Raw genomic sequence first — 16423 nt, forward strand, 5'->3', positions numbered from 1 at the left:
ATCCCTGATCCAGCAAGATTCCACACGCCTCAGGGCATCTATGCTTGTGTGCCACAAATGCTGAGCCCTCACACCTAGAGCCTGTGCTCACAACAAGAGAAGCCTCCTCAATGAGCCCACACACCACAGCGAAGAGTAGCCCTGGCTCCCAGCAACTAGGGAAAGCATGGACGCAGCAACGAAGACCCAGCATAACCAAGAAAACAGAAACAAAAAAGTTAATAGTCACAGTACTATGAATCACTCATACATGAAACAGATGAATCTCAAAAACATAATGCTAAGTGAAAGACATATTATATAAAAGAGTATATATTACATAATTCCACTTATTGTGAAATTCTCAAACAGACAAAGCTCACCTATGGTGGGAAAAAAAAATGAAAAGGTGGCTGCAGGGATGATAGGAAAAGAGACTGGGAAGGAGCAAGAGTGAACTTTCTGGAAAGACAATATTCTAACCTTGACAGAGGTTTGAATTACACAGATAAATGTATGCATCTGTCAAAACTCGGCAAATGCACAATAAATGTTTATGCATTTGACTGCATATAAATTTTATCTCAAAATAAAAGTCTAAATACCGGACTCTAATTAATGATATACACGCTGCAATATTTTAGGCAAAGTACAGATCTCTGCAATTACTTTAAAATGCATCAAAGGAAAAGGAGATAGAGATGACAGAGACTGACACACAGTTATTTCTTGGTTTCTGCAGGGCACTGCTTTCAAGACTCCCTCAGATACCAAATCCATGGATGCAAAAGTCCCTTATATGAGAGACACAGAAGTTACACATAACCTAAGTAAATCCTCCTGTATACTTGTACTTTGAATGGTTTCTAGATTACTTATACTACCTAATGCTATGTAAATGTTACATAAATTACTGGAAACACAATGTAAAGGCTATGTGAATCATTACCACAAGGCAAATTCAAGTTTTGCTTTGTGGAACTTTCTGGATTTCCCCCATTATACCCACATACCCTCATTGGTTGAATCCCCAGAGGTAGAACCCATGCAAACAGATGGCTGAGCATATATGATAAAGTACAGTAAAGAATATATATGATATGCAAGCAGAGTAAAATGCTACCATAAAATACAGGAGTTTGAGGTATACAAGTGTTCACTGCAAAATTCCTTCAAGAACTTTGAGATATTGTCTAATGAAATGTTAGAAATACTAAATAATCGTCAAAAGTCACAAGGCAGTCCTCTGGAGTGCTGGAATATTCTCTCCTGGTCTGGGTGGTCATTACATGTAGCATATATGGGTACAATTCAATCAAGCCATACTCTTTAAGATTCTATATACTTTGCTAACTGCATTTATACCTCAAAAAATGTTTAAATAAACAGCATTCAGAATAGGACTTTAAAGCATATGTAATTAATATACTCAAAAAGATAACAGAGTATGCTCTAACCAAAAAAGAAAAGAAAACCATGAATTAGCAGTTATAAAAAGCACACACCATAAATCTTGAACACAGAAACTGCCCCATTTCAAAACTCAATGGGCTAGATAGCCAAGTAGACCCTGAGGAATGAATCAGTGAGCTAAGAGAGTTTAAAAACCTTTACAGATGATGGGGAAGTACAAGTAGTCAAGAAATACAGCACAAAGATGTGCCTAACTCCCATGATTGGAGCAAGCTGCAGAAGGGAAGTAAGGAAATAGAAGAGTGACAATTCAAAGAATAACGGCTAAATGTTTCCTAGAACTAATAAAGAACAAATAAAGAATAAAACTATTTTAAGAAATATTTTTAGTTATTTAAAGTAATCTACATGAATGCAAGGAAACATACCACAATTTTACGCGTAGCTATCTCCTGATTATGCAATTTAAGTGATCCGTGTCCTTTTTCAAGTTTTCTAAAAAGAATATTACTTTTGTAATGAGAAAAAGTAATAAAAGCTTCCTTTTTTTGTTTTGGTTTGCAGGGTTTCTTGTTTCCTATTTCATTTTTAAATGGAGGGTAATTGCTTTACCGCATTGTGTTGGTTTTCACCGTACAACAACGTCAATCAGCTGCAAGTATCCATACGTCCTCTCCCTCCAGAGCCTCCCTGCCACCCCCCTGCTGTCACAGAGCACTGGGTTGAGCTCCCTGTGTTATACAGTACCTTCCTATTAGCTATCTATTTTACATGTGGTAATATATATGTAAAAACTTACTTTTATGAAATAAATCCAGAACCAAGAGACAAGAAAGGCTTTTCTAAAAAACCCCCCAACCTCTCCTTCCTCTGGCGTCTACCCTATGCTATTATAGTGAACCTGTTGCTGAAAGAAGTTACCACAAACTTGGGCAAGTCATTTGATCTCTTTAAAGTTCTGCTTCTTTTAGGTCTTCAACAGGGAAAATAAACTCTGTCCTTTCTACTTCACAGGAGCTTGGAGAGGATCAAATGAGATAATGGATAAAAACTGCACTCAGTATAATCTGATTTCTCTTGAGATCAAATAAATCCTTCCCCTTTTAATGAAGATTTCCGTGGAGAGAAACAATTCTGAGATTCACAGTCAAAGAGAACAAACTTCTTGTTACCCAAGGGGAAACAGGGGAGGGATAAATCAGGAGTTCTGGATTAGCAGATACAAACTACTACATATAAAATAAACAAGGTCCTACTACTGTATAGCACAGGAAACTATATCCACTAACTTGTAATAAACTACAATGAAAAAGGATATATATAAACTTATTCACTTTGCTATACCCCAGAAACTTATAACGGTGTAAAGCAACACAAAGTGCAAATCAACACAACAGTGCAAACCAAGTATATTTCAATTTTTTAAAAACCAGCACCCAGTCAATGGACAGCACAGTCCAAACGGAGGCATGTTATCAGCCCTGAGCCGTAGGCCCCGTTCTGTCACCCCCCGCTCCCTGAACCCACCCCACTCCCCAGCCTGTCAGCGGGCCTTCCCTTCCTTCCCAAACCGCTGCACTGTGTCCGTATACCTGGTACACCTTGCGCCTGACCCACCACCATAGCCCTGAGTCATGTCCCACCTCCAGCTTCTCCTCACTCCACCCAGTGCATCTTCCTCCTAAAACTTCATAAAATATATTCATCCTGCAACCACAATGTTGAAAATGAAAATGCCGAGGTTCAGATGGGGCCTCTGAACGCCTCAACCTGGCTTTCAAGCCTCTCCTCCTGTCCCCGGTCAACTCCTCACTATCTGTGAAACAGCCAACTCTCTACCCACCCAAGTCCTGGGTCTTCTGAGCGCAGGCCAAGCCCCTCCCGCCTTCCGCCCTCTGTACCAATGATGGGTCCAGACCAAGATCCCGCCTGTTCCCTGAACACCCACTCCACCCCTCAGGTGCCACCCTCACTTCCAGGTCAGAGGCCCCACCTTTCCAGAGAAGACTACTTCTGTCCTGAGGGCAGGGCCTCCTGCTTGGCTCCAGATCTTCTGTAGGAGGCACTCAAATCAACCTGCCAGTCATTTCAGTCTGTAAAATAAACTTTCTCTGCCTAACTGAATTTTATAGTAATTATTTCTTTGGTTTTTCTTCATAGTTTTAATATCTATATGCATGTGTATATCACATACATTCCTACATAATATACTGCTTGGCTATTAATCTTTAAAAGGGTCACACTTTATAAATTCTTAAGTTTTCTTTCAACATTGTTTTGAGACTGATCTATGTTGACACCTGTAGCTATAAGCCATTCATTTTTTTGCTTGTTTTCCCTGAACTTTAAACTTTTTCTTTTGTATTAGAGTGTAGCCAATTAACAATGCTGTGATAGTCTCAGGTGAGCAGCAAAGGGACTCAGCCACACATATAGGTCTATCCATTCTCCCCCAAACCCCACTGTCACCCAGGCTGGCACATAACATGGAGTTCCATGTTAAGCCATTCATTTTCAAAGCTGAAAAGCATTCTTTTGCATAGTACAACTTATTCATCCATTATGTTTCTGAGGGATACTTGGGTTTTATCAAAAAGGTTGCTATTATCAATAAAAGCAATGCTCCAATGAACATTCTTGTACATATCTCAGCACACATAATGTATACATGTATTTCTAGGGTTAAAACTGCTAGGTCACAGGGTCACATGTTTAGCTCTCCTTGGTAATGACAATGGTTTTCCAAGCAGTTGAACTGAATTACACTTTTACTTATACTGTTGAAGAATTCCTCAAAAATACTGTCAGGCTTTTAGAAGACATGGAAGCAACCTAAACATCTATCAACAGAGGGATGGATAAACAAGATGTGGTACATATAAACAATGGAGTATTACTCAGACATTAAAAAGAATGGAATATTGCCATTTGCACCAATATGGATTGGATCTAGAGACTGTCATACTGAGTGAAATAAGTCAGACAGTGAAGGAGAAATATCCTATGACATCCCTTACATGTATAATCTAAAAAGAAATGATACAAATAAACTTAAAAAATAGAAAGAGACCCAGAGACTTGGAGAACAAACTTATGGTTGTGGGGGTGGGGGGAGGCACGGGGGGAAGGGCTAACTGGGGAGTTTGAGACAGACACATACACACGGCTATGTCTGAAATGGACAGCCAACAAGGACCTATTGTATAGCACATGGAGGGAGATGTGGGGGAGAACGGAAATATGTGTATGTATGGCTGGGTCACTTCACTCTTCACTTGAAACTGTCACAACATTGTTAATCAGTTATACCTCAATACAAAATAAAAAGTTAAAATACTGTCAGGCTTTTAAACATTTGCCCATTTGGTAGGTATAAAATGTGATTTCATTGTGGTTTTAATTTGCATTTCTCCAATGAGGCTGACATCTTTTCACATATTTAATGGCCATTTGGTTTCCTCTTTAATGAGCTCCTTGTCCAAGTCTTTGCTTATTTTTCAATTAATCTTTTTATCTATTGTAGGAGTTCTAGATATATTCTGAATACTAATCCTTCATTGGTATTAAGTGTTGCAAACATCATCTTTCAGTTTATGGTTTCCTTCCTTTTCACTCTCTTTTGTTGAGAAGTTCTTTATTTTAATCTAGTTTAATTTATCACCCTTTTCCTTCACGGTAAATGCCTTGCGTAACTTATTTAGTGCAAACAGGAGACTGTTTTTCATTTGGGCTTCTCTGGTGGCTCAACGGTAAAGAATCCACCTGCCAATGCAGGAAGCACTGGGTTCAATCCCTGGGACGGGAAGATCCCTTGGAGAAGGAAATGGCAACCCACTCCAGTATCCTTGCCTGGGAAATCCTATGGACAGAGGAGACTGGAGGGCTACAACCCATGGGGTGGCCAGAGTCGGAGGTGCCTTAGCGATTGAACAACAGAACCCAGAGACCATGATGACACATTTATATTTCCTTTCAATAAACTGTTAAAATGAAAACTTCAAAAAGGAAGTTACATAAACAATCAACATATGAAAACATTCACAAAATGATTAGCCATCAAGGAAATCAAAATCAAAATCACAAGGACATATCACTACATACCCACCAGGATGGCCAAAATTAAAAGACCGATAACACCAAACTGGGGCTAGGATGCAGACCACCAAACTTTCCTTATACACAGTTGGCAGGAAGGTGAAACTGTGGAACCCTGAAGAAAGGTCAAGCAGTTTCTTAGAAAGCTAAACATAGTAGGTAATAGCTATCCTATGACCCAGCAATTCCACTTCTTGGTATTAACCTAAGAAAGATGAAAGTACATGCCCATATAATAATCTATGCCAAAATATTCATAGCAGCTATACTCTTAATAGCCGAAAATGAAATGCAGGCCTAGCATCCATTGACAAGAGAATGAGTAAGTGAACTGTGATCTAGTCACAAAACAGAATACGACTCAGCAAGAAAGAGCCACCTACTGACTCATGTGACATAGATGAATCTCAAAAATACTATGCTGAAGCCTTAGACAAAAGAATACATTCAAGACTCTATCTCTATGAAGCCTAGAATAGGCAAAAATAATTTATAATGGAAAAAAATATAAGAACTGTGGTTGTTGATGGGTAAGGTTAGGAATGGAGAAGGAGCACAGAGAACTTTCTAGGGTGACGGTAATATTCTGTATCCTGAACAGAGATTCTCCATTACACAGGCATACACATCTGTCAAAAAAAAAAAAGAGAGACAAATTTTGATCTCTAGGTGATATGCATAGTGAAGTGTTTAGGAGTTAAGTATATTGATGTGTGCAACTTACTTGGAAATGGCTCCAAAAATAAAACAGATTTGTGGGTGAATAGAGAAATGATAAAGCAAACAAAGGCAAGTGTTACCTATAAAATCTCAGTGGTGGGTACACACGTAAGAATTCTTTCAACTTTGCTATATGTTTGAAATTTTTCAAACTAATAAAATATTAGGGGAAAGATAAAAATGTATTTTTAAAAGGAAGAGATATGCTTTAAAAAACAAGCAGATAGAGGGTTTCTCTGGCAGTCCAGTCCACACTGCCAGTTTAGGCAGCTTGGATTCGGTCCCTGGTCAGGGAACTAAGATCTCCCACGCTATGCACATAGTCCAAAAAAAAAAAAAAAAAAATTAAATATAAGCAAATATATTTAAGCAAAGTTTGTCCTTGAGAAAGGTAACTGAAAGAAAAAGATCCTTACATGTACTGGTGCTTTGGAATTAACAAAACATATGCACACAGACTATTTTAAATGATCTTCACCAAAATCCAGGTATTCTAGTCTCATTTCATGCTTGAGAAAACGTGGGTCAGAACTTGCTGAATATCACACAGCTGGTACCTCATGGTGCTGGCTTTAAACACAGACACCTGTGGCTCCCCCACTTCTCTTCTCTCCAACACGCCTCACTTGGGAGCTGCTGTAAATCTCAAACGTGTGAAGACCGCGTGGAAACTGCCCCGGGCCTCCAGCCCTTCGCTTGTCCCAGGAGCAGAGGACAAGGCTGGAGCAGTGCCGCACTGAAGGGCAGGACGTGGGCGGGAGACACACGCTGAGCAGGCGACGAGCACGGTCTCCACAGGTCGAGGGTAAATTTTCAGCCCACACGGCATAAAAGCTGGCCATCCCCGCTCTGTCCATGGGGGCTCTCCAGGAAAGGGTGCTGGAGTGGGTTGCCATGCCCTTCTCCAGGGATCTGCCCGACCCAGAGACTGAACCCGGGTCTCCTGCACTGCAGGCAGACTCTTTACTCTTTAGCCACCAGGCAAGTCCTGGTGTTCTTTGAGGCCGTCCAGAAAGTGTGGGGAAAACTGAGCTTGCCTTCCCATCTGTGCAGATGAGGCCTGTAGCAAAGAAACTCCAGCATAAGACTTGTCAAAACAGCTCTCTCACAAGATACTCCAGCACTCATCTTACAGAGCAGAACAAAAGCAGAGCAGAGGGCCGGGACCCAGGCACGTTTGCTCAACCCTGACATGGCCAAAATGAGAGGCAAAAGCTTTACTAATCATCCTGCAGATTAATCACTGGCTTCAGGATATTTTGGCTTTTTCTTAAAGCATAACACACCCCCAATAATTTCTGTTAACTTTAAACAGGTGAGATAGACCCAAGGAATAGAAATAAAAGCCCTTTCAGCCTTAGAGACTGGTGTCTTTATCCAAACACAGTTTGCCAAACGCTTTGGGAACTGTACTGAAACATAGCCCTTGCCCTCCAGAGGCCTATAATCAAGCAGCAGGCTTGGGAGAGAAATCTGAGCCCACGAGAGCTATACAGGAGGTCCCAAGAGCAGAGGCGAGTACAACCGAGAGCTCAAGGGAGGGTGTGTATGCGTGGAACTGGGGGCAGAGGAAGGGGTGAGGGGTTGCCCTGCAGGCTGGCTCCTATGGAGGTCCTAGCTAAGGTAGGTTATCTGCAGCCTGAGCAGGAAAGGGAGGAGAAAGCAGCCCTGAGGGATGCCTGCCGACTCGTTAAGAGAGTTAAGAGGGGACATCAGAGGGCCTCACAGAATGCCTGACTGGAGGCCATTACCTGGGACAGGGCCGAATACAGCTGCAACTTCCGCAGACATGGGAACCTAAGCTAGGACTGGAACCAATCTCCCCAGTAAATCAAGATTTGAAATTTTAGTAACAGACTCAGGATGCCTGCTTAAAGCCCAGGTGGACCCACGATGCTCAGAGCTGAGTGGGAGGCCAGAGAATGGTGGATATAACACTGGGACAGGGGTGGTTGGTTATCAGAGCAACCAGCCAGGAGATAAGTGCCAGGAACAATGGATTTGCATCCCTGCTTAATTGTCTGGTCCTGGGTGAGTTTCTAACTTCTGGCACCTTATCTGCAGAACGGAAATGACACCAGACACCTCACAGGGCGGAAGAGAGATAAGGTCCACAAGGCATCCAGCAAAGTGCCTACAACACAGGAGGCATCACGGAAAGCCAGGTGCAACTCGGACGAAGAGCTTGCACTCCCAGAACCTCCGAGTCCGAGGCCTCCTACCACCCACCCCTGTGTGCAGAGAAACCAGGCAGGAGCCACCAACAGCAGACACACCCAAGGGCTTACCCATGTGCCAGTCAACTTCTCCCTCTGTTTTCTGATTTCTTTTTAATTTTTAAAAATACTCTGTCCTTTAAGGCATTTTAGGTAATTCGGAGATGACTGCCTCACCCCATGGCCTCACATCCCGAACCATTCCCTACGGAGGAACCCAATCCAAACAGGCAAGCAGTCCAAGGGGTCACCAGCATCACAAGACACTTGACAGGGAACGTTTATGCCAGAAGGGACCGAACACTCACTTCAGCAAGGAGAAGGTCAAGGCCGGCCGAGGGCAGGTCTGAGCTGACAAAGCTGTGACCTTCATCACATCACTCTTTTTTTTTTTTTTTTTAAATTTTTTTATTAGTTGGAGGCTAATTACTTCACAACATTTCAGTGGGTTTTGTCATACATTGATATGAATCAGCCATAGATTTACACTTATTCCCAATCCCGATCCCCCCTCCCACATCACATCACTCTTAAGAACCACACTTACAGTCATGGTGGTAATGACATTAAGCATTAAAAAAAAAAAAAGTGTATCATACAAAGTATTTATGTATATAACAGGCATTCAAGAAAATTTAAAAAGCAGTTATCTTTACAGCTAGGCTTGGCAAGATAATGAGATTCTACATACCAAAAGGCATAAGGACATAAGGATTAGAGAACTCAGAGCCCATGAGCTCAAGATAAAATTCTTCTTACTTCAGGAACAGAAAGTTGGGTCCCATTTCCTCAACTAAACTTTTACAGGGAAAGTTTCAGTAATTTATATAATCTATAATTCAAGGGTCAATGACCCTTCTTGGGGAGGCGGGGGGAGAGTGGTCACTCAGGTCACACAAAAAGAAAACTTTACTTTCTTTTAGGGAAATATGAGTTGGATTAATCCACTCTGTATATTAACAGTAGGCAACAAATTTTATTCCAGAGCTAGGAAACACTAAGAAACCAGCAAATTTTGATGGCCTAGGGTGATTCATGTCACCAGTGGGCTGGTGGGGAAAAGAAGGGAGAAAAGACTGGGAAGAAGGGGAAGGTGGTGAAAAATAAGAAAACTAGGTGGAGGGAAAGAAAATGACACAGCAAATACTAGAGAAGGACAGAGAGTCGGCCTGAGAGCTGACGGCAGGAACCCCTGGTGAGAGGTCAGCGTTGGCCGCGCTGTTACCGGTCACCTCTGTGTGCTGCCCACCCTGCCGCACTAATCCTTAAGTCTTCACGGGGAAACCTGGGCTCACAAGAGCGAAGATGGATTACTTCCTGGGTACAAAAGCACTGAGAAAGGAATACCAGACACTTCCAAAAACTCAAGTCTAAATTCTACAGCCTCCACTCTAGGTAAAACTAGTTTCTATTTCTCCTTTACTAGGGCTGGCTGGATTTTCCACTTCTAACAGCCTAGTTCACACAATTCTCCAATTCAACCAATGTCTGTGGAAGGCCTACTGTGTGTGGGGGGGGGGGAGGGGGGGGGGGCAGGCAGGAACACAGCAGTGAACAAAACAGAGGGGCTGCCCCTTCACAGGGCTGATGAGTGACACAGGGGGAGAGGGCGGACCCACCTTTAGTTGTTCCCTGCCTGTCTCCAAAAAGGGAGGGGGGGAGCAGAAGGTCTCCTTGGACACTCCCGCCCCCACACTCAGATCTTTCAAGGGCAACTCAGAGTCCTAGCCAAGGAAAAGGAAAACGGAGTAAATCTAAAGACTGACAAGAAAATATTAAATGTTACAGTTAAAGTGCACCCTGATTCAAAACAAAACAAAACTGTAAGTGTTCAAACTGAACACAGCATTCATTATCTGTAACCACAGAGACTATAACTCCTGAAATGAATAAACAGCCAGCGTATTTTTAGTAATACTTAAATGAGTTCATAAAGATGAGCCAGCTTCGTGTATTACGAGATCCTGAAGTACCTTTGGAATCATTAAGGAGCAAATTATATTTATTGAGTTGCACTGTTCAGTGTATTTCTTGCACTTTGAATACTGGTTATCTCATGTTAGGAATCATGACTTAACATGCGGCCTACCTAAGATATACCTCAACAAATGGGTTCCATAATCAAACACATTTGGGAAGTGTTGCACATTCTTGGCTTGGAGGTTCACAGTGTGTTTTAGGAAATTAAGTTTTCTGACAAATCCTGTATTAAAGAAATCTGACAAATTTAGCCTGAGCCAGTATTTCCCAAACTAACTTGACCACGGACCCTTTATCCATTTAATGCTTATTAACGGTCCACAAATTGCTTCATGGAACACATGTGGGATACACTACAGGTGTAGGGGATGCACTGTTTAATTACTGTGAAAATGCAATTGATTATCAATCTCCCAAGCATTCTGATAAACTGGTCTTTACGACATGGTATAGAAATACAAAAACTTCCCCAGTGAATTTCTGACTGGAATTCATTCAATAAGCTGACTTACTATATTTTAATATGAAGTATTTTTTAATGAGCTAAAATTGGATCTTGGTATGTTTATATAAGGGAATTTAAATTCATGGTGTAATAATTTGACTTTGCTAAATTGCTGAAAGCTTATCTTCTCTAAACATGGGTTTTTTAATTTCCAGAACATACTGAGTATCTTAATTTCAGAAGATTCATTCCCTTAAAGAGAAAAATAGTGAATCAAAAATATGCTGATATTTACCTCTGCCTATCACTTGACAGGGCACGACTTGGTGACTAAACCACCACCATCACTTGATATGGGCTTCCCTGGTGTCTCACTTGACAGGCCTAATTACAAATATCTGTAACTGAGATGTGGTATCAACATGTTGTAGTTCATGAATAACAAGCATGGGACTATTAATTCTGTGACCGTGGTGTTATTTATAATTTGGCTCCTCCTCTTGAAAAACTAACCTTAAATCTTGCACCAGAGGTTTTATGGAATCCAATTCCAGTGGCTGAAAAAGTTTCATCATTTCGTTAATAACAAAAATCAAATTCAACATTTATTTAGCACCTATTATATGCACGCCACTGGATTCAGCACTGTAATGATGAATGTATTTTTCTGGGTCCCCACTCAAGACAATGGCCTGGCAAGACTCTGAGAAACTCAGGGGTCCTCCTGGCAAAGTGGGTGGCAGAGAGCAAACTGCTGCACTGGAGATGCTTACAAGACACCTGGGTGAATTCAGGACATCCACAACTGCCCCCAGTAGGCCAATAAGGCACAAGACTTCTTGAAAAGCTACTCGTGTTAACTAAAAACTTAATATTACTTAATGTAAGATAACCAATATCAGATCTGGGTCAAAAACTTGAAAGCTGTTAAAGCTTTGCTATTCAACTTCACCTGTGTAACACTTTAAAAAAAAAAAAGCCAATTAGGTAGCTTAACCCACAAGCATTACAATGGTATTAAGAGCAGCTTAGGTAAGTAGTTCAAAACTATCACAGGGTTCTTCAATGACGCCATAGAAGGACTCCCAAATCTGATGAACAGAATGAACCTGAATTTTCAGAGCACGTATGAGAGGGGGAGTGTTGCATCTATGTTATGCAACACTGAAAAAAACTTTTAAAGACTTTTCACTTTCATGTAGAAAAGGCATGATGACTGCTGGAAATTTAAGAGAGAAAATGAACCAATTTCTAACCCTCTAACTGGAAGATCTAGCAGTAAGCAAGAAAATCAAGACAATTCTACATCTGACTCTTAAAATACAGCAGCAAAGAGACTGATGAGCCTCAACAATCTATATAGCCATGCATACAGGAAAATGTCCCCCTAGATTAATAAACAAACGCGTGAATTCCAGCTCTAAAATTTCAAATCACAGAACCCGAAAGTGTCTGCAGTCTGTCTTCATGAACTTTTTTTCCTTTTTTAAAAAAGGAAAAACACCTTTCTTTTAGAAAACCTTAACAAAGACGAAGCCCAGAAACTTTGGCTAAACATAGCCTAGGCAACAGGCGCTGGAGAAGACACGCAATTTTAAAAAGTTACAAAATGTCCCAGTAAGACTGGTTGATAAATTAACTTCGTTCTGCTGAATGCTTCAAAAACTGGGTTTCTGATAGTATTTTCTAATTACACAGGCTTTAAGAACAACATGCATGCTAATAAACCGGGACCTCAAATACATGTGCAATGAAGCAAAGCTGATATTCCAGATTACATTTTAAATAGTCCAAAGAAAATGGAAAACTGCCACTGCAGGCTTGTGCAAAGCCCAAACAGGGAAAACACAACGGGGCGGTAGGGTCCAGTACCTCGGCTTCACAGGCTGGCCGCCCTTCCCTTTCCACCACGAGAACCAGAACAAAGTTCACACTGACTGAACGTTCAGGGTCGCGCCAGAATATCCTGGGGGCCTGGGTTTGGGGAGGTGTCCTCCGCACCCGCTGTCCGGTAGGGAATGGATTCAAGCGCCTCGGTCAAGTTCACGGCGGTCCCTCGCCCCAGACGGCGCGACAGACGTGCCCCGGGAACCGACGCCGCGGTTCGGGGAGCGTCCTCCTCACAACTCGGCTAAGCGGGGCCCCCAGGGACCGGAGTCGGTCCTCCTCCCGGCGCCGCCCCGGCCAGGACGGTCCGCGGGCGTCCGTCAAAGCCGGCCGAGAGGGCACCGCGGCCGGGGACGGAGCCCCGCCCGGCCCCCCGGGAAGGCTGCCGCCCCGCGGGGCCCGAGTTTCACCGCGGACCGCAGCCCCGGAGCCGCCCACCCGCCCGGTGTCCCTTTACCTTGCTGCCGCTGCCTCCGCGAGGCTCGGACTCTGCGAGGCTGGAGCCGGGGGCCCGGGTCGAGGCGGCCGTCTTCTGGCCGGGTGGGAGGCTCGGCCCGCCGGGCGCGAGCGGCGGCGCCGCGGGGCCCGGCACGTCCTCGGCCTCCTTGCCGCCGGGGTACACCCCCCGGCTCTCGGAAATGTGGATGCTCGGGGCGCAGCCCATGCTGGCGGCAGCGCCGCGGACACGCTGGCGGGCAGCCGCGATCCGGTCAGTAAACGGCCCGCCCGGCGCCTCGGGGCCGCCGCGTGCGCCGTGTCATCGCCGCCTGGGCGGGCGGCGGCGGCGAGCGCGGGTCTCCCGTCAGGAAGTGCGGCCGCCCCTTTTATCGCGGTGCGGGCGCGGCGGCGGCGGTGGCGGCGGCGGCGGCAGCGGCGGCGGTGGGGAGGGGGCGGTGGGGCGGGCAGCGCACCGCGGCCGCCCCTCCGAACATGCCCTTCCTGAGGAGGGAGCCGCCGGCCGCCTCCCCTCACATCGCCGCGCTCGCCTCGGCCGCGCCGCGCTTCCGGGGAATTTCGGGGGAGGAGATTTGCGCTCTCCCGGCCCGAGAGCCGACAAGTCCCCGCCGCGCGAGCGACGCCGCCCTCGCCGTGAGGCGGCGCGACCCCCCGAGGGGAGGTGAGCTCCGGCTCCGGAGGCGCTGTGGCTGCCGCCTCTAGAGGCCCCGGGCTCTCACGTCGCTCCGCCGGCCGCCCCACGGATAAATGCCCCTGGTCCGAGGGCTGGTGGCTGAGAAACCTAGAATAGATCTCTGGCCGTTGAGCGGTGCGGGCCGGAGGAATCCCGTCGGGACAGCAAGGCCGCGTCCACCCCGGGAGGGACGGAGGGACGCGGACCTGAGGCCGCGCCGTCGAGAAGCGCTGAAGCGGAGGCGCTCGCTGGGGAGCTCAGGGCGACGCGGCTCCGTATTCCGGGCCGGGTCTTGCCGGCAGCACGCCGCGCCCAGCCCCCAGCGGTGACCTCCAGCGGGTGCTGGCGTCAATGCAAAGCAGCTGGGGCGCCCGCCGCCGCCTCCCGGCTCCGCCCGCCTTGGAGCATGCGCGGCCACGACGGGAGGGGCGCGCGGCCGGGCTACCAGAGGGAGAACGACTTACCCAAGGCCGCACGTGGTCACTCCCGAGCCAGTGGTCTCTGATGTCCGGCCTGTGGTCACTGAAACCCATACCGCAGGGTTCGAATCCCGGCTCCTAAACTTAGCAGCTGCGTGACTTCGGTCAGGGCCCTGTCTCTGAGCCATTCAAGAGCCGGGGTTGGGGGTGGGGGGTGCCGGGTGTTACTGACTCGGGCTCAGTCTGTGTCGTCGCTCGCCAAGACTTGGAGCCCTAGGCCCGCCTACACCAGCGACTGGGAGGCTGGGATAACAAAAAGCCACATTTCGTGTCAGGCTGGGGATGCCCTCCTACTGTCTTAACCAGAGGAGGCCTGTGATGACGCCAGGCGCATTGGCTGAAGGGCACCCCACACACATCGCCACCCGCTCACTGTGTGACCTTGGGCGAATCACTTAGGCGCTCTGTGCCTGGGTCCCCTCCCACGATCAACTGGAGGGTGGCACCCCTAGGTGTGCATCACGTACCCTCGAGCTGCCCACCTCGGACCCACCCTCACTCCCGCCCCTCCATCCCCGGCGGCTCGCGGTCAGCCGAGACCCCGGCACGGCTGGTCCCTTTCCTCAGCCGCCTTCCACACCTTTTCTAGCGCGGCCCTGGAACGACCCTGAGGTGCCGCCCGCTCCCGCCTTGGTCCCGGCTACTATGAAGACCTGGAGGCGGACTCCGGGCTGGAGTCCCTGCTGCGGCGCTGGCACTGCCGCAGGGGCTCCAGCGCCGGGTTCCCTGCGGTGGATCAGGCTTCAGGGTGCCAGGGAACCTAAGAGCCACAGCCCCCCGCGCCCCCTGCAGCAGGGATCTTTAGGGCCCGAGGTGGGCACCGGGCAGTTCCCCGAGGGCAGCCGAGCAGAAAGGCCTGGTAACCGGGGAGTAGCTTCCCGCTACCAGCCCTCTTTATTAGGCTAGCTGGCCCAAGCCACTGGCACATGACTTATATTATCAAGTTCAAGCACATTTAGCAATAATCATAATACGCCTCCCTGCTTTATAAAAGTACCAACGGCTCAATGACGATGTCTTAAAAGACACAAGGGAAGATTTTTACTATCACCAGTAATACTACCAAAACTGCAGTGTTTTCTGCCTCTGTGCTGCTGGATTTAGAAGGTAATTTTTCCAGGCAGAACCTTGACTCTTCTGAATAAAGAGTAATTGGTGAAGAAAATGATTTGAATCATCAGAGAGTTTGAAAGTCTGTCTCAGACCCTCTGTCCTCCCTGCCCTGCCTCACTGAGAAGTCTGGCCTTGACAACTCCCAGCACTGACCCTGCCTCCTCCTGGCATTCCAGGGTGCCTCTTGGGCCCACCTTCGAATACAGGACATTGTTGTCCTGGCCTCTCTCTGGAAATCCTTGAGCCCTGCTCTAATTAGGGGTGAGGACACTTACCCCCAGCTGACCCTGATCCCCTTATCCCCTTGCTGGCCTCCTGCGCTGCCTTGTGCTGTCCTGAGCTGGTCACTTACCCTCTGTTCTCAGAGAACTGTTGCATAGGCACATTAACTGATTTCCAGGTCTGCAATTTAGGAACACTAAACTTAGAGACCTAAAACCAAGAATGAAGTAGGAGCAGGTAGGAATGGTGGGAGTCATTTGCCTACTTCTGGGGTCACAAGGAGCAACCCCTCACTCACATTCATCCATACTCTGGAACTCAGCCTAGAACACTCCAGGAAGTCACAGCTTCCCCTCTCACCTCAGCTTCGACTGCCTAACACCAATTCCACCACAGCCCTCCTTCCCTGGCCATCATCTGAACCTCAAAGTCCCTGAACACTTCTCTACCCAGTTTCCCCAGACCTCAGTGACAAGACACAAAAGGAGTCACAGTGACAGAACTAACCCAAACCTCACTGGCATGTGCCACTCACTTGCTCACCCAGGACACCTGAGTCCCTGTGAAGAAGCCCTCCACGTGGATGTGTGTGGAAAGCGCGCACACACAACCCCACTGCTGCTGCAGGAGAGGCACCCAGTCATGTGGGAGAATATACTCCCCCACCACCCCAATCCATTCTCCCCCCCACTGCAGGGACCCCTAAACAGGACTGCTTGACCCCTCACCAGGCTCACACTTGTCA

At 46.6% G+C, this 16423-nt stretch overlaps 1 protein-coding gene across 4 annotated transcripts in view; it reads right to left on the reverse strand.

Annotated features, from left to right (window-relative positions):
* Window positions 1-14815, reverse strand: part of PDE8A (phosphodiesterase 8A) — a 146427-nt gene extending 131612 nt beyond the window's left edge. For 2 of the 4 annotated variants that reach the window (XM_043434619.1, XM_043434618.1), the window contains exon 1: window positions 13193-14117. In XM_043434619.1, the coding sequence (XP_043290554.1) occupies window positions 13193-13399 (207 nt within the window). In that variant the 5' untranslated portion in view covers window positions 13400-14117. Of the gene's footprint in view, window positions 1-13192; window positions 14118-14328 lie in introns of those variants that run through there. The other 2 variants (XM_043434621.1, XM_043434620.1) reach the window with 2 other exon arrangements.
* Between the last annotated feature and the right edge of the window lie 1608 nt (window positions 14816-16423).

This window comes from Cervus canadensis, chromosome 17 (genome assembly GCF_019320065.1).
Source record: "Cervus canadensis isolate Bull #8, Minnesota chromosome 17, ASM1932006v1, whole genome shotgun sequence".
In the NCBI taxonomy this organism is placed as follows: Eukaryota; Metazoa; Chordata; class Mammalia; order Artiodactyla; family Cervidae; genus Cervus; species Cervus canadensis.